This window comes from Sardina pilchardus, chromosome 1 (genome assembly GCF_963854185.1).
Source record: "Sardina pilchardus chromosome 1, fSarPil1.1, whole genome shotgun sequence".
In the NCBI taxonomy this organism is placed as follows: Eukaryota; Metazoa; Chordata; class Actinopteri; order Clupeiformes; family Clupeidae; genus Sardina; species Sardina pilchardus.
Window position 1 is genome coordinate 5307017 of NC_084994.1, and position 26680 is coordinate 5333696.

At 41.0% G+C, this 26680-nt stretch overlaps 3 protein-coding genes across 3 annotated transcripts in view; all 3 read left to right on the forward strand.

Moving 5' to 3' along the window:
* The window catches only part of LOC134078237 (zinc finger protein 721-like), a 36558-nt gene extending 35137 nt beyond the window's left edge, over positions 1 to 1421 (forward strand). The window contains exon 10 of the mRNA XM_062534047.1: positions 127 to 1421. Coding sequence (XP_062390031.1) covers positions 127 to 1421 — 1295 coding nt within the window. The remainder of the gene's footprint in view (positions 1 to 126) is intronic.
* An 11327-nt stretch (positions 1422 to 12748) lies between these two features.
* Positions 12749 to 14535, forward strand: LOC134078307 (zinc finger protein 501-like). The gene is made up of 3 exons (XM_062534178.1): positions 12749 to 12974; positions 13162 to 14189; positions 14434 to 14535. Exons 1-3 carry the CDS (start codon positions 12749 to 12751, stop codon positions 14533 to 14535), a joined length of 1356 nt encoding a protein of 451 aa, XP_062390162.1.
* Positions 14536 to 16601: 2066 nt separating this feature from the next.
* LOC134078372 (zinc finger protein OZF-like) overlaps positions 16602 to 26680 on the forward strand; it is a gene marked incomplete at its 3' end in the record, with an annotated part of 28642 nt that continues 18563 nt past the window's right edge. The window contains exon 1 of the mRNA XM_062534310.1: positions 16602 to 16827. Within this exon, the coding sequence (XP_062390294.1) occupies positions 16602 to 16827 (226 nt within the window). The remainder of the gene's footprint in view (positions 16828 to 26680) is intronic.

Below are 26680 nucleotides of genomic sequence, written 5' to 3' on the forward strand. Positions count from 1 at the left end.
ACTAATAATAACAATAATAATAATAATAATAGTAATAATAATAATAATAACATGTGTTTCAAATCGTTTTCTATAATATTATGTGATATAATTGAAATTGTTGTCCTTTTATTGCAAATCATCAAGAAATCAACACAGATGGGATGAGATGTGCTGGGGAGATGGAACATCATCGTAATAAACATGGAAAGAGCTTTCGTAAGAGGAATCACCTGAAGGCACACCAGATGATCCACACAGGAGAAAAGCCGTATCAGTGCAGTGTATGTGGGAAGAGTTTCAGTGACAGTTTGGGTCTCTCCATGCATCAGTTGACACATAATGGAGAAAAACTCCTCCAATGTCCTCTGTGTGGAAAGACTTTCAATAGGATGGGTCATCTTGAGACTCACCAGAGGACCCATACCGGCGAAAAGCCACATCAGTGCACTGACTGTGGAATATCTTTTAGTCTTTTATCTAGCCTCAAGAGACACCAGAGGATCCATACTGGGGAAAAGCCATATCAGTGCACTGACTGTGGGAAGACTTTTAGTCAAACATGTAGCCTCAAGGCACACCAGAGGATCCATACTGGGGAAAATCCATATCGGTGTACTACATGTGGGAAGAGATTCAGGGAGAACAGTAATCTCATTAAACATCAGCTCACACATACAGGAGAAAAGCCATATCGGTGTACTACATGTGGGAAGAGTTTCATGACAAAGGCGAAGGTCACCATCCATCAGCGCACACATACAGGAGAAAAGCCATATCAGTGCACTGACTGTGGAAAGACTTTTAGTCAAAGATGTAGCCTCAAGGCACACAAGAGGATCCATACTGGGGAAAAGCCATATCAGTGTGCTAAATGTGGGAAGAGATTTAGAGAGAGCAGTAATTTCATTAAACATCAGCTCACACATACAGGAGAAAAGCCATATCTGTGCACTGACTGTGGAAAGGGTTTCAGTCTAATGAGCAGTCTCAAGAAACACCAGATTGTCCACACAGGAGAAAAGCCATATCAGTGCACTGACTGTGGAAACACTTTTGGACGAATGAGCAGTCTCAAGACACACCAGATGATCCACACAGGAGAAAGGCCGTATCAGTGCACTGACTGCGGAAAGGGTTTCAGTCAAATGGGCAGTCTCAAGACACACCAGATGACCCACACAGGAGAAAAGCCGTATCAGTGCACTGACTGTGGAAAGGCTTTTGGACAAATGAGCCATATCAAGGCACACCGGAATATCCATACAGGAGAAAAGCCATATCAGTGCATTGACTGCGGAAAGGGTTTCAGGACTAAGAAAGAGGTCACCATCCATCAGCGCACACATACAGGAGAAAAGCCATATCAGTGCACTACATGTGGGAAAAGTTTTAGTCATAGCAAAAATCTCAAGAGACACCAGATGATCCATAAATCTTAGGACCCATCAGAAAGTGCACACTAGAGTGACACATTAGAAATGCTGAATTGACTAAAGGGTTTACTGATGAGTCACAGTTCAGGGTTCACCAGAGGGCACACGTAAGCAATTAAGAGATGCTCACCATCTGATCTTAAAAATATATTGTATATTGATATTTTCAAGAATCATCATCTTTTTGCTGTTTAACAATGAACTGAGTGAAGGCCAAATCAGAAGATAAATGACACCACAGATCCTGGATAAAACTACAACTCATGTCAGATTAACTTCCATCATGAAAGTTGCTTAGATTAGAAATGTTATTCTATCATTGTATATTAATGTCTTCAATATGTACAACACTGCATGACCACCTCAATGACAAGGTTTCTCACCATGTTTTATTTCAATTTATCCTTTGATGTGGGTCTGGCTCGTCGGGCTATGATTTAAGAATATACTTTAAAATAAATGTACACTCACAAAGAGTTTATCTGAGTCCTCAGGAGAACAAGGCCAAAGCCCAACTTGCCTCAGAGCAGGTTAAGCTCCTCCCTCAAAGCTTTTCCTGTTTGACATTTGTGTTATGTCTTCCATTTAAAGTCATGTAAGGCTACTTTATGCATTTGTGTTTGTATGTAAGTTTGTGTTTCTGAAATCAGACTTATAAAATAAAAGTATGACAACACGTCTACACACAAGTAGGAGTCCTCAAGCTAAAATAAAATCATTGTACACTGAGAAAGGCTGTAGTAAACCGGGAGCATGTAAGACAGTGTGCGGATATGACTATGTTTATCCCCATATCCAGCACCTGTTGAAATTATATAGATGTGTGTACATTCCTACACTGCAGCAAAATAAAATCATGACATTTTAGCCTTTAGTTTGTTATCTGAGTCATCTGAATAAGTTCATCATATAAATACATTGGATTAATTTTTACCAAGAATATACCAAGTCATTGAGGTAGTCAGACAAGTCATATGATAGGATAACATTTCCTGTAATATCACACACAGTATCAGACATAGTATCAGACATATCACACAGTATGTTTAGGATCATTGTGGTGTTGGAAGGTGAATCAGAGGCAGAATGACCTGCCCGTCTTCAGATGAGAGAGCAGAGGGCAGTTTTACGTCAGTTCTGAGCTGCATTGACATTCACCCGTTTAATAGCGACAGTTAGTCTGGCTAGCGCCACCACTTCTTAATGATACGTTGTCTGGTGTAGCTGCAGAGAAAGCAGCTGAATGAATAAATAAATAAATAAGTCAATAAATATAGGAATAAAAATACATTAGTTCATGAATACACATTTATGAATAAATAGTTAAGAAGTGAATAAGAATAATTCAATGTTAAAAACATATCTTTATTTGTGTTCATTTCATTGGAGTTTCACTTAGAATGTCATGACTCATGCCGGAACCAAAGTTCTGAAGTCAGAGGTGATGGCAGGGCATTGTTAGAAGGGAATGGTATCATTTGGACAATGCAGTACGCAGCACGGCTGTGCTAGAAGGTCTGGTGTATTTCGTACAGCATATACTATAAGAGATTACTGTAAAATTAGTGTTAAGTGAAGACCTGAAGACCCGTTGGTTTTATTTCTCTCAAGCACAAGCGGCCAATGAGGTAAAGTTTATATCTTGCTGCTATAAGTGTTAATTTAAAGCTAACCTGGCTAAGTTACGTTTCACTATGTAACCGTAAGGTATAAGCTATGTATGTTAGCCCCTGTAAGAATGTAATTTATGTTTCGTGTTTTCTGTATGTCCAGTTCTCACGGCACGCATTTGCACTGAAGTGTGAATAAATGTCAGTAAATGGAAAAGAACGACTTGGTTTCGTGATTTCGACTTGAGAGGAGTAACAGTGAGAACTCAGCCAGCTCGACACGAGGTAGAAAGATGACCTTCCCCCCCGCTGTCGACGGAGCTACAAGCAAGTTTCTCGAAGTTTCGCCGTACTCAACACTGAAAGACTGTGGATGTACCGGTAACCTAGCATTGTGTGGCTAAGCCAACAAGACGTTTAAAGCAAGTTGAACGTGAAGTGGAGTAGCCTCATCAACTGCGTCAAAAGGACTATTTAAAGTGTTGCAGTCAATCGTTCTGGTTGCACATAATTATATGTTTAAGTGAAAGTAAAGTGAATGCAAATGCTATAAGTTTAAGTGAAAGTAAAGTGAATGCAAATGCTATAAGTTTAAGTGAATGCAAATGCATATTTAAAGTGCAACTAAAGTCTAAATAAGGTTTAAAGTGCCACATTTTCTGGTTAGCCTACTTAAATGTTTTATGATATTTGTATGTAGGCTATTTAAGGTCAACTTATTGACAATTTCATCTTTATTATTTGCCATTAAGCCACTCAACAAGGAGTGTAGATTCAGTTTAAAGGTGCATAACACGGTATTAGTGTTATCAAAGTGATTTCTAGGTTTCGATAAGCTGTTCTCTTGTTTAGTATTGTGTGAAGTAAGTCACTCTCCTGCCATATAAGCACATTATAACCTGACAATTAAGTCATTTTGGTTTATATCGATATTACATTTAAACAAGTGTGATAAGTTAACAAGTTAAATTAGTTAAGGTAAAAATATTCAAAGTAAAGCTCTATTACTTAATTTAAATTACAAGCAAGCTAATTAAACTCTAGTTTAAGGCCAATTAGCATACTAGAAATGAATGTTGATGACTCTGCAACTAAAAATCAAGACCCAGAGATGATGAATGAAGCTGAAGAGCAGCAGACTGAGCACATTGATAATGAACCTTTAGAAGCAAACCATTCAAATGAGATTGAAGTAAATACAGACACTAATGGTGCTGCAGAAAAGGAATTAGAGACCGGTAAGAGAATAAGAAAACTTACTGAAAAGGCTCAAGAACTCCATGACGACAAATTGAAAAGGCTTCAACATCACTTTATTAAAGCATACGAGAAATGGAAAGTTCTTGCTAAGGAGGCTAAAAAGGCACTCAATCAGTCATCCTTGAGAGATGTTCTACAAGACCTCAAGACTAAAATCAATTCTGCTGATTCTGAAGTAAAACAAAGATATGAAGATGTACAGCAACACAGCGTTCCTGATGGAGACATCCGCCGTCGGGTAGACACTTGTGATGCTGTATCAAGGCAGATCCTGGAACGGCTATGTAGTCTTCTTGATGATGACACAGATCAAGCATTGCATGCAAGGCAAGCACCATGGACTCAAACTGGCTCTGTGTTTTCATCTATATCCAATGAATCCAAAGGTACTTCAAGTAAAGGATCAAGACGTTCAAGCCGGTCCTCCACAAGGAAACAGGAAGCGGCAGCAGAGTTAGCTGCAACCCAAGCCACCTTGAAAATCCTGAAAGAAATGGAACAAGAAGAACAAGAGCTTGAAAGACTTGAAGCAGAGAATAGAAAGAAGCTTGCACTACAAGAAGCAGAAAATGCTGAAAGACTAAAGTTGTTGGAAGAGAAGCGCAGACAGTTAGAGCGTTTAGAAACAACTAAAAGGATGAATGCTGCAAGAGCAAGACTTAAAGTTTATGAACAAGACGTGGGCTCAGATGAAGAGATATCAGAGCTTCTTCACAACCATGAGCTGTTACAGCATCCACCCAAGCCAAAGACTCTTCTAGAGCATCATGTGCCTTCACAGCCTGCCATAAGAAGACATCATACCACAAGCCATGAACCTGCTAGGCCCACTTATCAAGACAGTGGAACAATAACACTTGCCGAAGCAATAGCAGAGTCCATAAATGCAAGCCGTCTTCCAGTGCCAGAGCCACCTGCCTTCAATGGAGACTCAATAAGGTACAAGGACTGGAAGATGTCGTTTCAAACACTGATAGGCCGGAAGAACATTCCTGTGAATGAAAAAATATACTACCTCCGCAAATATGTCACAGGACCTGCAAAGAAAGCCATTGAAAGTTATTTCCTCTTGGGCACGGACAAAGCCTATGAGTCAGCATGGGAAGTATTGGAAGAAAGATATGGCAGTCCCTTTGTAGTCGCTAAAGCTTTCCGGGATAAACTAAATTCATGGCCTAAGATAGGACCCAAAGACAGTGTTGAATTAAGAGAATTCTCAGACTTCCTTCGAGGTTGTCAAGCAGCAATGTCTGAAATTAAGAGTCTCGAAGTCCTGCATGACTGCAGCGAAAACCAAAAGATGCTAAGCAAGCTTCCTGACTGGTTAACCGCCAGATGGAATAGAAAGGTCATTGACTTTCAAGAAGCCACTAGAGCTTTTCCAAGCTTCAACCAGTTTGTAGAGTTTATGGCCAGAGAGGCTAAGATAGCTTGTAATCCCATGACCTCTCTTTATGCTCTGAAGTCTGGTGAGGGTGAAAGGGTGAAGTCACTCAAGATTCGAAGTGTTGGTGCAAAGGTGCTGGCAAGTGGATCTGAAGAGGAAACAGACACTAAAGTACAGAAGGATGATGCTAAAGCATGCATGTTTTGTGAGAAGGCAAATCATGGCATCCACACATGCCGAAAGTTCATGGAGAAGTCTGTCACTGAACGAGTAAAGTATGTTCAAACCAAGAAGTTGTGTTTTGGATGTTTAAAGCCAGGACATCATTCAAAGAACTGTGAAAGGAGAAGTGTGTGTAACATGTGCAAGGGGAAACATCCCACATGTTTACATGAAGACCGCACCAAGGCGGATGAAAAGAAAGGTAATGAAGTTGATGGACAAGGAGAGAGTGGAAACCAGCTGAAGGAGAAAGAAAGGTCAAAGGAACGGACAGAGTCTAAAGAGAGTAGTGAAACATCAAGCATAGCTACATCTAATCAAGTAACACAGAACAGGAACAGCACATATGCATCCACAATAGTGCCAGTGTGGCTGTCAACAACAAGTCACCCAGAGACTGAAGTCCTTGTGTATGCTCTTCTGGACAGTCAGAGCGATAGCACCTTTATCCTGCAAGAAAAGGCAGACACTCTTGATGCACAAAGGGAGCCTGTGCAATTAAAGCTTTCCACACTTTCATCTAAGCAAACTGTTATTCCAAGTCACAAGTTAACTGGGTTGCAGGTCAGAGGCTTTTATTCCTCCAAGAAAATCCCTCTTCCAGTGACCTATTCCCGAGAGTTTATTCCTGCTAGTCTAAGTCACATTCCTACACCTAAAACAGCAAGAGCATGGTCTCACCTAGAGCACCTTGCTGAAGAAATTGCCCCTTTAATTGACTGTGACATACTGTAGGTTTGCTAATAGGGTACAACTGTTCTCAAGCCCTGTTGCCCAGAGAAATTGTATCAGGCAAGGATGACGAGCCATTTGCAGTAAGAACTGACCTTGGTTGGAGCATTGTTGGTTGCGTCGATCCCTGTGTTGATTATGGTGATGTCATTGGAAGCAGCCATAGAATTGTTTTGAGACAGGTTACACCTTGTCTACAGTCATCTGTTAACCTATCAAGTCAAGTTCAGTATGTATGCAGAACACAAGTCAAGGAACTCATTGCTCCAACAGATGTGCTGAAGGCGCTTGAGTCAGAATTTAGTGAGAGGAATGTGGAAGATGCTCAGTTCTCTCAGGAAGACCTTCGCTTCATCTCAATGGTGGAGGAGGGTATAAAGATACAGGCAGATGGACGTTGTGAAGTGCCCCTGCCGTTAAAAGAAAACAAGCCATGTCCGTCAAACAGAAAGTGTGCAGATCACAGACTCAAGTGTTTGAAAGGACTAGAAGATCAAGACTTCATAAGATTCCTGTGGAGGGAGAACAGAGATGTTAAGTCAGAGCCATCAGTCTACCAGATGAAAGTGCACCTATTCGGTGCAGCTTCGTCACCTGGCTGTGCAAACTACGGCCTCAAGCACATTACCGCACAAGGACAAGGTCGATTCAGTGAAACATCTATCCGCTTCATTGAAAGGAATGTTCATGTGGATGGTGGTCTGATAAGTGTCTCAACAAATGAAGAAGCCATACAGTTAGTGAGTGAAGTCAGACAGCTCTGCAGTTCAGGAAAACTGTGTATTCACAAGTTCATATCCAACTCCAAAGAAGTGCTTGCGTCCATTCCGAAAGAAGCTGACGCTTCAAGAAGTCCAGATTTAGCTTTGGGCGAATCACAGATTGAGAGAGCCCTAGGTGTTAAAAGGTGCATCACGTCGGATCACTTCAGCTTCGGAGTAGTGGTGAATGAAAGCCCACTTTCAAGAAGAGGAGTCTCGTCAACGGTGGCCTCCATTTTTGACCCATTAAGTTTTGTTGCAACCCTCATCCTGTTTGGGAAGCAAGTCCTACAGCAGATGTGCTGTGATAAGGTTGGATGGGATGATCCGTTACCAGATGACCGAAGACCACGGTGGGAGTCCTGGCTCTTTGACTTGAAGAATCAAGCAGATGTCAAGATTCAGCAGCTGTTGTTGCTGTGCGTTGTTGCAAGTGACATGCTTAGGAAGGAGCTGGAAGTAAACACTCAAGAAGTCTTGAAGCCAAGTGATGCTGCCTACCTGTATGTTTTCTTGCAAAGAGTCCTATTCACATTCATTCTAGTATACAAGTTGAGTTTTGAAATCACAAGTGATTTGGTGGGAGTGTAGCTGCAGAGAAAGCAGCTGAATGAATAAATAAATAAATAAGTCAATAAATATAGGAATAAAAATACATTAGTTCATGAATACACATTTATGAATAAATAGTTAAGAAGTGAATAAGAATAATTCAATGTTAAAAACATATCTTTATTTGTGTTCATTTCATTGGAGTTTCACTTAGAATGTCATGACTCATGCCGGAACCAAAGTTCTGAAGTCAGAGGTGATGGCAGGGCATTGTTAGAAGGGAATGGTATCATTTGGACCATGCAGTACGCAGCACGGCTGTGCTAGAAGGTCTGGTGTATTTCGTACAGCATATACTATAAGAGATTACTGTAAATTTAGTGTTAAGTGAAGACCTGAAGACCCGTTGGTTTTATTTCTCTCAAGCACAAGCGGCCAATGAGGTAAAGTTTATATCTTGCTGCTATAAGTGTTAATTTAAAGGTAACCTGGCTAAGTTACGTTTCACTATGTAACCGTAAGGTATAAGCTATGTATGTTAGCCCCTGTAAGAATGTAATTTATGTTTCGTGTTTTCTGTATGTCCAGTTCTCACGGCACGCATTTGCACTGAAGTGTGAATAAATGTCAGTAAATGGAAAAGAACGACTTGGTTTCGTGATTTCGACTTGAGAGGAGTAACATCTGGGAACCAACCATTCAGTTTCTCGCATTTGAACGATTGCTCAGATCTGTTTATTGGGCGCCACAGATGTCTATGAAATAGGTCTGTGCACAGCTCATCGTCTTGCTTCCCCCCTGTTCTGTGATTGGTCCCCTATCTGAGGTAAAAATTAGGGTGGTAGTTTCAAGGCTGCCTTAGCAGCGTGAATCAAATTGTGCACAATAATCAATAATATGAATTATATATCCATAATAAACAAACAGCAAGGCTGCAGAACATGTTAAGGGATATTACAGTCGTTTTCCACCTCCCCTTGAGTTAAATTATTGACCTTTACCTTCCTGCAGTTCATCCAGCCGTTCTCTGACTCTCTGAGTCTGGGAACACCACTTTTAGCTCCAGCCTAGTTAGAGCATAATTCATTGAATCAGATTAAACCGTTAGCATCTTACTTGCTAGCATCTGGTCTAAAAGTGACTAGATATCCGGTAGTTTACTTGTTTAAAACTTGTCCCCTCTCAAGTTAGAAAGAGTAATACGACCAACAGAAAATGAAACATGGCGATTTTCTAGGCTGATTTGACATGGAACTATACTCTCATTCAGGCATAATAATCAAGGAACACCATGGGCACAGCAGCACAATGATATAATGCAGCACCTGAAAATAGTCCCTGGGCCTGTAGGCTAACTTCCAGCAACAAGGTTGAGCTGCAGCAGACATGACTGGATTATTACGCCTGAATGAGAGTATAGTGCCTAATAGAGTGTTCTGATCTGGTCTTCACCACATTACCCATAAGTGGCTTTGCATTAAACGCTTGGAAGGAAAAACAACCGGAAAACACAGTCCAGATATCAGAAGATCAGGAAAGGCCATGAATGAGACCAAGACCTTGTGTAATAACTTGATTTTGTGACAAGAGCAGGATTGCAATACTGTGGGATACTGAAAAGTAGTTACAGCAGCTTTCTTTGTTCAGGAGCCTACCCCCATGATGCATTTTTACATCTCCACATCACTCACCAACTTAAGTGTTAATTACCCATCTGCCCTCTTTTGGGGAGTGTTAATAACCCATCTGCCCTCCTTTGTGGTGTACTAATTACCCCACTTACCCTCCTTTGTTCAGTGTCTGAAAGTGCATATATGGCCACGCCCAATTGATGCCCTATCATTCTAATTTACATCATAAAGGCTCCTGTCACTGATTGGATGAACCCAGTGGGCCAGAGAGAAGAGGCAGCATATAAACACCACCTAGTGGAGTCAGATTTCTGAACTCACCTGCTCAAAGGTAGGCACTGGGACACTCTCAACACATACACTAGATCTGTGTTCAACTACTATATTGTATTTCTTTATTTGCAGTTGTCTGCTATTTAATCTGTATTATTGTAGCTGTAAATTACAAATGTGATTCACATGTTTGACTGGAATTTGTTTCACAGCACAGAACTAGAGTCTGAAATGTCAGGATTTACTGGACCTACACTGCTGCCTGTGCCAGTGAAGGAGATAAAAGAAGAAGAGTCTGATGATTTCCTTCAAGAGTATCTGTCTACAGTTCAGAAGGAAAATCCTGGAGCGGATCATGTGAGCAGCTTGCTTAGGGCACTGACATAGCCAGCATTACTGTAGATGTAGGAAACATTAAAATGCATCATTCTGATTTTTTTGAGAAACATAAAAAGCACAAGTGTGTGCACAGTAGAGTGAGTGACCTTGTCATTGGTATTCTATCTGTCTGGGATCAATAGAAAGCACTTTGCAGGCCTACACAGTAATAGGTGTTAGCTACCATTGTGTTCTGGCCCCTGTGCTGAATTGCCTATTCCCTACCCACTGCAAACCGTTAAGGCTTTTGGAATGTTAACTACACTGACAAAGGATTATGGGAAATAAATCCATATGTAGGAGCACCATACACACATCTGATGGTCCTCAGGTGGGCATGACCTGGGGCCTCATGTACAAAGCTTGCGTGCGCACAAAAATGCTGCGTACGCTAACTCTCACGCTCACGTCCGGATGTACAAAGACTGACTTGAACGTGAGAATGTGCGGTCCTCCACGCAAGCTTCATGCCTGGCGTACGCACATTTCCAGTGTGTATCGTCAGTTGGCGACACATAGAGGCAATGCAGCGCAACAACATTAGTTGATCACGAATGAAGGCCTTTATTTGCACAGCATATTGTGAAATGTAGGCTATTAAAAATAGCACTTCAAAGTAGGCATATGTTTCTAGATAATTGACCATGCAACATGCGTTAATAGTACCAAACTATGCAACAGCCTATATCTGCAATTAAAACTGTAGTCTTATCAGAGGATATCAAGAATTAGGTATCCTAATGTGAAACGTATAGTGCCTATATTTAGTCCATACATTATTCACTTGCTTATCAAACATTATCAAACATTTCAGATTTCGAAGAGCTTTCCTTCCTCAAAATCTGCGATGAATGGGGTCAGCTTCACGCATACCGTATGTCCATGTCTAAAACATTTTCTGGGTGTTTTCACATATTTCCGACAGTTTTCAGTAAAACAATTAAAATACAAATGGGACAAGATGATCCGCGTGAATAGCTTAGTGCGAATTGAAGCAATTTCCCTGACTGACTGCATAGGCTACTTTGACTTTCCTCGAGTAGGCCTAAGCATTCACATTATTGTTGTCACACTTGTGCAAAATATAGGAATATGATCCAGAAATCGTTGCGGCAAAGCCTGGATAAACTTCTACTGTGGGTGCGCGATGCGTGTTCTTACTCGGACACGAGTGATTTAATGACCTTTTAATTATTGCAGTTATTTTGTAATGCTTGAAAAGCCCACCAAACCGTGTTATGTGAACCTTGTCACTTGCAGACTGACCAATGAATCTGCCACCGTCTCTGACCCATGTAGCCACTGCCACCATGTTGTCTGATAAGAGCACTTCTACCTCACAATCGCTGGTAATAAACTTTTACAACTTTTTTGATTTGATTATATAAATTATTACATTTTGTAGCAGGTTCAAGAACGGATGGATCCACAAATGATTTTTTAGTCTTATGAATATAGTGGAAAAAGCCATTTTGCCTACGGAGGTCTGAGTTTTCGAGAGGCCTTCTAGTTAGTTAGTTAGTTCTAGTTAGTTCAATTATCAATATTCTAGGAACCATAATATTTGGTATTGTTATTAACATTGAGGTATAACCTCCACTTTACCTCCATATCCATAACCGCCTGGCACTGTCCACTTTACCGAGGTCACAGAATTCATAGTTTACCCACCTTTTATTGTACCACTACATCACTGCATGTAAATGATTCTCAATGAAGAAAAGAGTTCATAAACATTCAACACATTTTGATTTGCTGGGATGTATGATTTCATGATGGGGTAATCTTCTTCTGATCTGACTCTTCACCACATTACCCATAAGGGGCTTTGTATTAAACACTTGGAAGGAAACACTGCAGAAAATATGACACTCTACACTGATCACAACAGGAAATACCACCAACATTTAGAATCCTACAATTAACAACCAGAAAACACAGTCCAGATATCAGAGTATCAGGTGAAGGCCATTCATGAGACCGAGACCTCATGTAATAACGTGACAGAGCAGGATTGCAATACTGTGGGATACTGTGCAATATTGAAAAGTAATTACAGCAGCTTTCTTTGTTCAGTACCTATACCCCCACCCTGTGTTAATGACCAATCTGTCCTCTTTTGTGGAGAGTTAGTTACCCATCTGCCCTCCTTTGGGGAGTGCTAATTACCCCACTTACCCTCCTTTGTTCAGTGTCTGAAAGTGCTTATATGGCCACGCCCACTTGATGCTCTATCATTCTAAATTACATCATAAAGGCTCCTGTCACTGATTGGATGAACCCAGTGGGCCAGAGAGAAGAGGCAGCATATAAACACCACCTAGTGGAGTCAGATTTCTGAACTCACCTGCTCAAAGGTAGGCACTGGGACACTCTCAACACATACACTAGATCTGTGTTCAACTACTATATTGCATTCCTTTTTTTGCAGTTATCTAATCTTTATTATTGTAGCTGTAAGTTACAAATGTGATTCACTTGTTTGACTGGAATTTGTTTCAGAGCACAGAACTAGTCTGAGTCTGAAATGTCAGGATTTACTGGACCTACACTGCTGCCTGTGCCAGTGAAGGAGATAAAAGAAGAAGAGTTTGATGATTTCCTTCAAGAGTATCTGTCTACAGTTCAGAAGGAGAACCCTGGAACAGATCATGTATGCAAGACTGAAACAAACATGTCAGACATCATGGACATTAAAGAGGAGGAAGAGGCTGATGTAAGAGAGCATGGTCAGAAAGACTCTTCTCCTACTGGTAAGATACTTATTAGTGTTTTGGCTACTGGAATTATTGAAGCAAAAAACAAACATGAATTACAATACTACTACTATTACTACAAATAATAATAACACTTATACTACTACTACTACTACTACTACTAATGATAATAATAGTATGTGTTTCAAATTGTTTTCTTGTTCTTCTTTTGCAAATCATCAAGAAATCAACACAGATGGGATGAGATGTGCTGGGGAGAAGGAACATCATCGTAAAAAACATGGAAAGAGCTTTCGTAAGAGCAATCACCTGAAGGCACAACAGACCACCCACACAAGAGAAAAGTCATATCAGTGCAGAGTATGTGGGAAGAGTTTCAGTGAGAGTTTGGGTCTCTCCATGCATCAGTTGACACATAATGGAGAAAAGCTCTACCCATGTCCTCAGTGTGAAAAGACTTTCACTAGGATGTATGATCTTAAGACTCACCAGAGGATCCATACTGGAGAAAAGCCATTTCAGTGCACTGACTGTGGAAAGACTTTTAGTCAAACATGTAGCCTCAAGGCACACCAGAGTATCCATACTGGAGAAAAGCCATATCAGTGCACTACATGTGGGAAGAGATTCAGGGTCAGAAGGAATCTCATTATACATCAGCGCACACATACAGGAGAAAAGCCATATCAGTGCACTAACTGTGGGAAGGGTTTTACTCATATGAGCAGTCTCAAGGCACACCAGAGAATCCACACAGGAGAAAAGCCATATCAGTGCACTGACTGTGGAAAGGGTTTTATTCAAAAGAGCCATCTCAAGGCACACCAGAGTATCCATACTGGAGAAAAGCCATATCAGTGCACTACATGTGGGAAAAGTTTCAAGACTAAGACAGAGGTCACCGTCCATCAGCGCACACATACAGGAGAAAAGCCATATCAGTGCACTGACTGCGGAAAGGGTTTTAGTCAAAGGGGCAATCTCAAGGCACACCAGAATATCCACACAGGAGAAAAGCCATATCAGTGCACTGACTGCGGAAAGGGTTTTAGTGAAATGGGCAGTCTCAAGAAACACCAGCTTGTCCACACAGGAGAAAAGCATTATCCGTGCACTGACTGTGTAAAGGTTTTTAGACGAATGAGCCATCTCAGAAGACACCAGAGTATCCACACAGGAGAAAAGCCATATCAGTGCACTGACTGTGGAAAGGCTTTCGGACAAATGAGCAATCTCAAGAAACACCAGACTGTCCATACAGGAGAAAAGCCATATCACTGACTGCGGAAAGGGTTTTAGGACTAAGAAAGAGGTCACCAGCCATCAGCACACACATACAGGAGAAAAACCATATCAGTGCACTCACTGTGGGAAGGGTTTTATTCAAAAGAGCCATCTCAAGGCACACCAGAGTATCCATACAGGGGAAAAGCCATATCAGTGCACTACATGTGGGAAAAGTTTCAAGACTAAGACAGAGGTCACTGTCCATCAGCGCACACATACAGGAGAAAAGCCATATCAGTGCACTGACTGTGGAAAGGGTTTTAGTCGAATTAGCAATCTCAAGAGACACCAGATGATCCATACACCTTAGGACCCATCAGAACATGCACACTAGAGTGACACATTAGAAATGCTGAATTGACTAAAGGGTTTACTGATGAGTCACAGTTCAGGATTTACCAGACGGCACACGTCTGCAATTAAGAGAGGCTCACCATCTGATCCTAAATAAAAAATACATTTTTTCTAGAATTCATCAGAAATTATTGGAAAATCATAATCTTTTTTGCTGTTGAACAATATACTGAATGAAAGCAACATCGGGGAGATAAATGACACCAGACATCCTTGATAAAACTACAACTCTCATGTCAGATTATCTTTGACCATGAAATATGCTTTGATAATAACTGAGTATAGAAATGTTATAATTAATGTTATCATTGTATGTTCAACACTGCATGGCCATCTTCAAGACAAGGTATCTCGCCATGTTTTTTTTTAATAAATCTTTCTTTTATCTGAAATGGCTTCTTCAGTCAAACATTTTTTTAAGCAATTATTCACAAGATATCACTCACATACAAACAAAAAATAGCAATTAGTTTTTTTCAGTATGGAAGGAATGTGAAATAACTATTTAAATAACAATAAAATAATACTAAAAGGAAATATACACTGCAGTGGATGTTATTTTCATCATTAATGTGTTTACTGTGTTAATGGACTGAAGATGGGAATAGGATTCGGTTTTTGGTTTCAGATTCGGCAGTAACCAGTGGATTCGGTATTCGGCCGAACCCCAATAATCTGGATTTGGTGCATCCCTACTTACAAGTAAAGATAGCACAATTACACTGAAAATAGCCTTGGTTTCAAAGGGTTTAACATGCATACAAACGAGCAATTTTGTGTAAACAAAATAATTGTTCTATTATTAACGAAAAAGCTGTCCCTGGGTGCTTTGACATTCCTGCCATTTCACACTTCCACACTTCCAGACACCTTTCTCCAAAGCAGCCTAGAGAATGAGGAATATCATCCAAGCTGCAGTTCAGAGCAAACCTGATGTTGGAATTACTATTGCATCAGTCAATACTATTACAAGAGGACTTAATGCCAAACAAAGACATTCAGTTGCACTGTTGGTCAAATACAGCTCTGTGTTGAAAGAGAATTCCAGTGCACATTTCTTTCAGTAGATTTGTAATATAGCAATCAATACATGTAGTTTAGACGCACTGATGATTATTATAAGTACGACTAAACTACATTCTTGATTGCTATATTACAAACACACAATATTGTGTGTATGTAATAAAGCAATCAAGAAATGTATTTTAGTCATACATTTGTTGTATGTTTTTTAATATAGCAATTAAGAAATGTAGTTTAGTCGTCCTGATAAATAAATTTGTTGTGTGTTTGTAATATAGCAATCAAGAAATGTATTTTAGTCATATACATTTGTTGAATGTTTTTAATATAGCAATCAAGAAATGTAGTTTAGTCGTCCTGATAAATACATTTGTTGTGTGTTGGTCTACAGCATCCTAGTGCTCTCCTGTATCCATGTGAGCTCAGAAAATGGACTCCAATTGGTTGTGTTGATATGCTGCCCAAGCTTTTTAGTACAATTTTCCAACTCATTGGAATACTGTGCAATATTGAAAAGTAATTACAGCAGCTTTCTTTGTTCAGTACCTTTACCCACAGTGTGTTCATTACCAATCTGTCCTATTTTGGGGAGTGTTAATTACCCATATGCCCGCCTTTGTGGAGTGCTAATTACCCCACTTACCCTCCTTTGTTCAGTGTCTGAAAGTGCATATATGGCCACGCCCACTTGATGGCCTATGATTCTAATTTACATCATAAAGGCTCCTGTCACTGATTGGATGAACCCAGTGGGCCAGAGAGAAGAGGCAGCATATAAACACCACCTAGTGGAGTCAGATTTCTGAACTCACCTGCTCAAAGGTAGGCACTGGGACTCTCTCAACACATACACTAGATCTGTGTTCAACTCCTACATTTTATTTCTTTATTTGCACTTGTCTGCTATTTAATCTTTATTATTGTATTTGTAACTTACAAATGTGATTCAAATGTAATAATTGGCTGGATTTGTTTCACAACACAGAACTAGAGTCTGAAATGTCAGGATTTACTGGACCAACACTGCTGCCTGTGCCTGTGAAGGAGATAAAAGAAGAAGAGTTTGATGATTTCCTTCAAGAGTATCTGTCTACAGTTCAGAAGGAAAACCCTGGACCGGATCTTGTGTGCAAGACTGAAACAAACATGTCAGACATCATGGACATTAAAGAGGAGGAAGAGGCTGATGTAAGAGAGCATGGTCAGACAGACTCTTCTCCTACTGGTAAGATACTCATTAGTGTTTTGGCTACTGGAACTACTGGAATTATTGAAGCAAAATCAAACATAAATATAGCCGCAAGCGGCGATGGCGGGCCCGAGCACCTGCGGTGCGGACATTTCGGGATCTAACAAAGCAACATGTGTGGGTTGGTGGCCATGTGCCTGAGCAACACACATGCCCACTAAATTTGGTTATTTTTTGTGAATATATGTTTCAATCACAACAGACAACACGCTATGTGGCGCTATAGAGTCCCTAAGCCGCACCCTATGCCAGAGCTCTGTCTCTGACTAACGATAGCAATGACGCACAAGCCCACCAAATTTGGTTCATTTTCATGAATGTATGTGTCAACCTTAACAAACTATGCACTAGGTGGCGCTATAGAATCCCTAAGCTACACCCTAGACCAGAGCTCTGTCTCTGTCTAGCGATAGCAATAACACAGAAGCCCACCAAATTTGGTTCATTTTCATCAATGTATGTGTCAACCACAACAGACAATGTGCTAGGTGGCGCTATAGAGTCCCTAAGCCACACCCTCAGCCAGAGCTCTGTCTCTGAATAGCGATGGCAATAACACATGTGCCCACCAAGTTTGGTTCATTTTCGTGAATGTTTATGTCAACCACAACAGACAATGCGCTAGGTGGCGCTATAGAGTCCTTAAGCCACACCCTAGGCCAAAGCTCTGTCTCTGACTACCGATAGCAATAACACACAAGTCCACCAAATTTGGTTCATTTTCGTGAATGTATGTGTAAACCACAACAGAAAACTTACTAGGTGGCGCTATAGAGTCCCTATGCCACACCCTAGTCCAAAGCTCTGTCTCTGACTAGCCATATTAATAACACACAAGTCCACCAAATTTGGTTCATTTTCGTGAATGTTTGTGTCAACCACAACAGATAACGTGCTGCTAGGTGGCGCTATAGAGTCCCGAAGCCACACCTTAGGCCAGAGCTCTGTCTCTGACTAGCAGAAGCAATTCCACATGTAGCTGCCAAATTACATCCAATTCATAACCTTTTTTCTGCCTATAACACCAACTTCCTGTTTATTAATAAAACGCCATAATTTAAACCTTCGCCATTTCGATATACTTTTGAAATTCAAAAATCTGGTCGCAATTCCTCTCGGGCAACCCCTCAAGATCATTTTAGTGCTTATATGACATCATTTCGATAAACCGTCTAGGAGAAGTGTTTCAAAATACGTGACGTGCAAAAATCATAATCATAATCATAACTCAAATTCTTCTAAGATTTACTATATTGTTTAAATGTAAAAGTTGTTCAGATTAATACAACACATATGCCCACCAAATTTGGTTCATTTTCGTGCATGTATGTGTCGAACACAACAGAAACCGCGCTAGGTGGCGCTATAGAGTCCCTGAGCCACACCCTAGACCAAAACTCTGTCTCTAAGTTTCGATTGCAATTCTACAAATAACTGCCAAATTACAAGAGTTTTAGAGCATGCCAAGTTGGTGAAAAAAGGCCAAACAGGTAAGGAGGAAAAAACTATAATAATAATAATAATCTGAGCGAAAACAATAGGGCCTTGCACCTACGGTGCAGCCACTTTCAGTGGCCGCACCTCGGTGCTCGGGCCCTAATAATAATAATAATCTGAGCAAAAACAATAGGGCCTTGCACCTACGGTGCAGCCACTTTCAGTGGCCGCACCTCGGTGCTCGGGCCCTAAATATAGCCGCAAGCGGCGATGGCGGGCCCGAGCACCTGCGGTGCGGAGACCTGTGAAATTTCGGAATCTAACAAAGCAACATGTGCGTGTTGGTGGGCATGTGCATGAGCAACACACATGCCCACCAAATTTGGTCAATTTTCCTGAATGTATGTGTCAACCACAACAGACAACACGCTAGGTGGCGCTATAGAGTCCCTAAGCCACACCCTAGGCCAGAGCTCTATCTGTGACTATCGATAGCAATAACGCACAAGCCCACCAAATTTGGTTCATTTTCGTGAATGAGTGTGTCAACCACAACAGACAATGCGCTAGGTGGCGCTATACAGTCTCTAAGACACCCTTGGCCAAAGCGCTGTCTCTGAATAGCTATAGCAATAACACACATGCCCACCAAATTTGGTTCATTTTCCTGAATGTATGCGTCGACAACACACAATCTGCTAGGTGGCGCTATAGTCCCTAAGCCACACCCTATGCCAGAGCTCTGTTTCTGACTAGCGGCAGTAATAACAAACAAGCTCACCAAATTTGATTCATTTTCGTGAATGTATGTCAACCACAACAGGTAACACACTAGGTGGCGCTATAGAGTCCCTAAGCCACACCCTCGGCCAGAGCTCTGTCTCTGAATAACGATAGCAATAACACACAAGCACACCAAATTTGGTTCATTTTCGTGAATGTTTGTGTCAACCACAACAGACAATGCGCTAGGTGGCGCTATAGAGTCCTTAAGCCACACCCTAGGCCAAAGCTCTGTCTCTGACTACCGATAGCAATAACAAACAAGTCCACCAAATTTGGTTCATTTTCGTGAATGTATGTGTCAACCACAACAGACAACGAACTAGGTGGCGCTATAGAGTCCCTACGCCACACCCTATGCCAAAGTTCTGTCTCTGACTATCCATAGCAATAACACAAAAGTCCACCAAATTTGGTTCATTTTCGTGAATGTTTGTGTCAACCACAACAGATAACGTGCTGCTAGGTGGCGCTATAGAGTCCCAAAGCCACACCTTAGGCCAGAGCTCTGTCTCTGACTAGCAGAAGCAATTCCACATGTAGCTGCCAAATTACATCCAATTCATAACCTTTTTTCTGCCTATAACACCAACTTCCTGTTTCTTAATAAAACACCATAATTCAAACCTTCGCCATTTCGATATACTTTTGAAATTCAAAAATCTGGTCGCAATTCCTCTCGGGCAACCCCTCAAGATCATTTTAGTGCTGATATGACATGATTTCGATAAACCGTCTAGGAGAAGTGTTTCAAAATACGTGATGTGCAAAAATCATAATCATAATCATAACTCAAATTCTTGTAAGATTCACTGTGTAGTGTCAATGTAAAAGTTGTTCAGATGAATACAATACATATGCCCACCAAATTTGGTCCATTTTCGTGCATGTATGTGTCAAACACAACAGAAACCGCGCTAGGTGGCGCTATAGAGTCCCTGAGCCACACCCGTGGCCAGAGCTCTGTCTTTGAGTAGAAGCATCAATTCCACAGGTAGCTGCCAAATTTCAAGAGTTTTAGAGCATGCCAAGTTGGTGAAAAAGGGCAAAACATGTCCGGTAAGAGGAAAATACTATAATAAGAATAAATATAGCCGCAAGCGGCGATGGCGGGCCCGAGCACCTGCGGTGCGGAGACCTGTGACATTTCGGAATCTAACAAAGCAACATGTGCGTGTTGGTGGGCATGTGCATGAGCAACACACATGCCCACCAAATTTGGTCAATTTTCCTGAATGTATGTGTCAACCACAAAAGACAACACGCTAGGTGGCGCTGTAGAGTCCCTAAGCCACACCCGAGGCCAGAGCTCTGTCTCTGAATAACTATAGCAATAACACACATGCCCACCAAATTTGGTTCATTTTGGTGAATGTACGTGTCAACCACAACAGACAATGCATTAGGTGGCGCTCTAGAGTCCCTAAGCCACACTCTAGGCCAGAGCATTGTCTCTGACTACCGATGGCAATAACAAACAAGCCCACCAAATTTGGTTAATTTTCGTGAATGTTTGTGTCAACCACAACAGACAACGCACTAGGTGGCGCTATAGAGTTCCAAATCCACACCTTAGAACAGAGCTCTGTCTCTGACCATTGATAGCAATAACACACAAGCCCACCAAATTTGGTTAATTTTCGTGAATGTTTGTGTCAACCACACCAGATAACGTGCTGCTAGGTGGCGCTATAGAGTCCAGAAGCCACACCTTAAGCCAGAGCTCTGTCTCTGACTAACGGTAGTAATAACACACAAGCCCACCAAATTTGGTTCATTTTTGTGAATGTATGAGTCAACCACAGACAACGTGCTAGGTGGCGTTATAGAGTCCTTAAGCCACACCCTAGGTCAGAGCTCTGTCTCTGACTACCGATAGCAATAACACACGAGCCCACCAAATTTGGTTCATTTTCGTGAATGTATGTGTCAACCACAACAGACAACGCACTAGGTGGCGCTATAGAGTCCCTACGCCACACCCTAGGCCAAAGCTCTGTCTCTGACTAGCGATAGCAATAACACATATGTCCACCAAATTTGGTTCATTTTCGTGAATGTTTGTGTCAACCACAACAGATAACGTGCTACTAGGTGGCGCTATAGAGTCCCTAAGCCACACCCTAGGCCAGAGCTCTGTCTCTGACTAGCGATAGCAATAACACATAAGTCCACCAAATTTGGTTCATTTTCGTGAATGTTTGTGTCAACCACAACAGATAACGTGCTACTAGGTGGCGCTATAGAGTCCCTAAGCCACACCTTAGGCCAGAGCTCTGTCTCTGACTAGCGATAGCAAAAACACATAAGTCCACCAAATTTGGTTCATTTTCGTGAATGTTTGTGTCAACCGCTACTAGGTGGCGCTATAGAGTCCCTAAGCCACACCCTAGGCCAGAGCTCTGTCTCTGACTAGCGATAGCAATAACACATAAGTCCACCAAATTTGGTTCATTTTCGTGAATGTTTGTGTCAACCACAACAGATAACGTGCTACTAGGTGGCGCTATAGAGTCCCTAAGCCACACCTTAGGCCAGAGCTCTGTCTCTGACTAGCGATAGCAAAAACACATAAGTCCACCAAATTTGGTTCATTTTCGTGAATGTTTGTGTCAACCACAACAGATAACGTGCTACTAGGTGGCGCTATAGAGTCCCGAAGCCACACCTTAGGCCAGAGCTCTGTCCCTGACTAGCAGAAGCAATTCCACATGTAGCTGCCAAATTACATCCAATTTATAACCTTTTTTCTGCTTATAACACCAACTTCCTGTTTCGTAATAAGACGCCATAATTCAAACCTTCGCCATTTCGATATGCTTCGAAAATTCAAAAATCTGTTCGCAATTCCTCTCGGGCAACCCCTCAAGATCGTTTTACTGCTCATATGACATGATTTCGATAAACCGTCTAGGAGAAGTGTTTCAAAATACATGATGTGCAAAAATCATAATCATAATCATAACTCAAATTTGTTTAAGATTCACTATGTAGTGTAAATGTAAAAATTGCTCAGATTTATACAACACATCTGCCTACCAAATTTGGTTCATTTCCGTGCATGCACATGTCAACCACAACAGACAGCACGATAGGTGGCGCTATAGACCCCCTGAGCCACACCCTAGGCCAGGGCTCTGTCTCTCAGTATCAAATGCAATTCTACATATGCCTGCCAAATTACAAGAGTTTTGGAGCATGCCAAGTTGGTGAAACGGCCAAACGGGCTAAGACGAAGAGAGAATAATAATAAATATAGCCGCAAGCGGCGATGGCGGGCCCGAGCACCTGCGGTGCGGAGACCTGTGACATTTCGGAATCTAACAAAGCAGCATGTGCGTGTTGGTGGGCATGTGCATGAGCAACACACATACCAACCAAATTTGGTCAATTTTCCTGAATGTATGTGTCAACCACAACAGACAACACGCTAGGTGGCGCTATAGAGTCCCTAAGCCACACCCTCGGCCAGAGCTCTGTCTCTGAATAACTATAGCAATAACACACATGCCCAACAAATTTGGTTAATTTGGGTGAATGTACGTGTCAAACAAAACAGACAATGTGCTAGGTGGCGTTATAGAGTCCCTAAGCCACACCCTAGGGCAGAGCTCTATCTCTGACTATCCATAGCAATAACGCACAAGCCCACCAAATTTGGTTCATTTTCGTAAATGTGTGTGTCAACCACAACAGACAATGCGCTAGGTGGCGTTATACAGTCCCGAAGACACCCTTGGCCAGAGTGCTGTCTCTGAATAGCTATAGCAATAACACATATGCCAACCAAATTTGGTTCATTTTTGTGAATGTATGTGTCAACCACAACAGACAATGCACTAGGTGGCGCTATAGAGTCCTTAAGCCACACCCGAGGCCAGAGCTCTGTCTCTGAATAACTATAGCAATAACACACATGCCCACAAAATTTGGTTCATTTTCGTGAATGTTTATGTCAACCACAACAGACAACGCACTAGGTGGCGCTATAGAGTCCCTATGCCACACCCTCTGCCAAAGCTCTGTCTCTGACTAGCCATAGCAATAACACACAAGTCCACCAAATTCGGTTCATTTTGGTGAATGTACGTGTCAACCACAAAAGATAACGTGCTTCTAGGTGGCGCTATAGAGTCCCAAAGCCACACCTTAGGCCAGAGCTCTGTCTCTGACTAGCAGAAGCAATTCCACATGTAGCTGCCAAATTAAATCCAATTCATAACCTTTTTTCTGCCTATAACACCAACTTCCTGTTTCTTAATAAAACGCCATAATTCAAACCTTCGCCATTTCGATATACTTTTGAAATTCAAAAATCTGGTCGCAAATCCTCTCGGGCAACCCCTCAAGATCATTTTAGTGCTTATATGACATGATTTCGATAAACCGTCTAGGAGAAGTGTTTCAAAATACATGATGTGCAAAAATCATAATCATAATCATAACTCAAATATGTTTAAGATTCACTATGTAGTGTAAATGTAAAAGGTGTTCAGATTCATGCAACACATCTGCCTACCAAATTTGGTTCATTTTCGTGCATGCACGTATCAACCACAACAGACAGCGCGGTAGGTGGCGCTATAGAGTCCCTGGGCCACACCCTTGGCCAGAGCTCTGTCTCTGAGTAGCGTTACCAATTCCACATCTAACTGCCAAGTTTCAAGAGTTTTAGAGCATGCCAAGTTGGTGAAAAAAGGCCAAACATGACCTGTAAGAGGATTCCACAGACATAATAATAATAATAATAATAATAATCTGAGCAGAAGCAATAGGGCCTTGCACCTACGGTGCAGCCGCTGCTACAGCGGCCGCACCTCGGTGCTCGGGCCCTAAATATAGCCGCAAGCGGCGATGGCGGGCCCGAGCACCAGCGGTGCGGACCTGTGACTGTATGGAATCTAACAATGCAACATGTGCATTTCTCAAATGCAAATAAGTTTGTGCTTGTTATTGTTGCATGTTTTCTACAGTGTGTTACGATAGAGTTCCTAAGCTACACTAGTCTAGAGCTCTATGATATTACACTTGTAATCACTCAGAGGAATTTTGACATGGTCTACATTATGTAAATGTGGTATGGCCCCTCTTGGGTAATTGCCTCTGGGTCATTTTGTGTCAAATCACCCAGCGCCGGAAAGTGACTCTCTGTGAAAAAATCTGAAATAAATCACAATTGTTTGTAGACTAGACCTATGCAGAAATCTGAAATAGTATACCTGGATCACTAATGGTTTAAAATCTATTGTCCTTTGAAGTTTCAAGTCATTTTAAGCATCATGGTGAACAATCCTTTTTGGTCAACTTGCAACATTATTGACTATTTTGGTATTTCACACACATCAGTGAAACTATGTGAATGGAAGCACATTTTCCTGTTGAATTAAGAAATCTAATCAGATGAGACGTGTCTCATGTTTTTTTCCCTGTGCAAAGCTCTGGAAACCTCCCTTTTTAATGTTCCTTCATGACATTCATTTTCCCACTTCTTTCCCAGATAACATGGAGACAAACCACTGATCCACCTTGATGGTATTTGTCTCTCACAGAGGACTGCATACCAAGCATATAGGCTTCTTCTCAACCTCTCTCCTCAACTCTGGAGGAAGGTCCTCCAGGCTCTTTCCCACTGATCTAACTAAGACTGGATATGTTATCCTATTGTTGTTGCCCCATCATTCTTTATCTATATCAGTGGGAACTGCCAAAGATGGCAATTATGCTAAGTCCTTTTGCTGCATGTATGATGACCAGTCAGTCTTATGTGTGTATAATTTGCTTGATCTGCTTATTTTCTCTAAATAAGATTTATTTATGAGTAGTATGTTGTTCATGTTGCAATAATTACTTGGAGAAATTTAACTATGAACCATAAAATGTGTGTTTAGATTGGATATGTGCATCAAACAAGTGACTCTCTTAGTCTTCCATTGACTTCCATTGTATTTAAAGAGCACCCCATGTGGTGCAAAGAGGTACTGCAGATCCAATGCAAGTTTAGTGGATTTATAGGGAATATTTTCCAAAAATCATATCTCAAATAAAGAAACTCAGCAACAAGCCCACATGTTGGACAGATGGTCCTCACATACAAAATGATATATGGTAAAATTAAAAAAAATCTTGTTAACTGTCCACATGGTGAAATGATAGGACAAAAATGGGCTTGTTGAAAATCATGCCCAATTAAAACAAAATGCTCTGACAATATGACAAAGATTACAACCAAAATTGATGCATGGACATGACCGTATAGTCCATATATGAGTGGGGAAAAAAACCTGATGAAATTTGTGGCATATACTTTATGAATGAAAACCTTCAAAAGTGATGATGTCTTTTCACATAATGAATTTATAGCCATTTTCAGAGCTTAGAAGAGGGGAAATTACACAAGATACCTCTGATCTGATTAGATTTCTTAATTCAACAGGAAAATGTGCTTTAATTCACAGTTTCACTGATGTGTGTGAAATACCAAAGGAACCAATAACGTTGCAAGTTCACCAAAAAGGATTGTTCAGCACAATGCTTAAAATGACTTGAAGATTCAAAGGGCTGTAGTTTTTAAACCATTAGTGATCCAGATATACTATTTAAGATTTATGCATAGGTTTAGTCTAACACCTGTGATTTATTTCAGATTTTTTTGGAGAGGGTCACTTTCCAAATGTAGCTGAAATTGGGTGATTTGACACGGAATGACCCCCCTGTGATGTTGGCCACCTGCACCACACAATAGCTTGTTTGTCTGTAAGCCAATTAGCCATTAAGGTTTCTCATATTGACAATGAAATTACACTTGTAAGCAGTCAGAGGAATTTATTTATGGTCAACATTATGTTAACCAGGTAAGGGCCATCCATGTTAATGGCCCCCTGGATGTTGGCCACTTCTACACAATAGTTTGTATGTGTGTGAATATCAGGAATTAACGACTGACCATTAACTTGGACCTTTTTTTATTGAGAATGAAATTTCAATTGTAAGTGCTCAGAGGAATTTTGAGATGGTGTAGGCCTACAATATGTAAATCATGCAGGCCCATCTTGGTTAATAGTTCCCAGGATGTGGTCACTTGTACACAATAGTAGGTATGTCTGTGGAGGAATGAAGTAGCCAATACTTTTCACAATTGTTTGACAAAATAGGCATGTGGCAAGTGTATGGGCTCAGTCAGTGTTGGAAGAGTTTTTGAAAATGAGCCAATACATAGAGCATTTTTGTGAGAAAACAAAATGTTTGATTTGCTTTGAGCAGGGTGAATGATGAAATACGTGCACACATATGATATGAATTGTAATGTTATTTACATTCGCAATGATTTGTACAGTGAAAGAAATGACAGCCCTTGGAGGTATATATAAAGCTTTTTCTATTGCATTGAAATAATTTACAGTGAAGTCCTTGGAATTGTACATTTTAGTGTGCGGCCTGATGTTTTAAGGTGAGACAGGGCAGTTGAATAGGGTAAAGTTTTTAAATAATAGGTATCACCATGAAACGTTTATCACATTTGCGGTGTCGTTACAACTTGAAAAGTTTTAAGCGTTTGTGGTGTTTGATGTAGTGACTTGATAAATTCCATTTGAATGTAAACAGAAAGTTG

Excerpts from the sequence above, each read along its gene's own strand:
- LOC134078307 (XM_062534178.1), top strand. The coding sequence starts at position 12,749 with ATGTCAGGATTTACTGGACCTACACTGCTGCCTGTGCCAGTGAAGGAG. Across the intron at positions 12,975-13,161 it reads GAAAGACTCTTCTCCTACTG|AAATCAACACAGATGGGATG; the intron begins GTAAGATACTTA and ends CAAATCATCAAG. Across the intron at positions 14,190-14,433 it reads ATCTCAAGAAACACCAGACT|CGCACACATACAGGAGAAAA; the intron begins GTCCATACAGGA and ends ACTGTCCATCAG.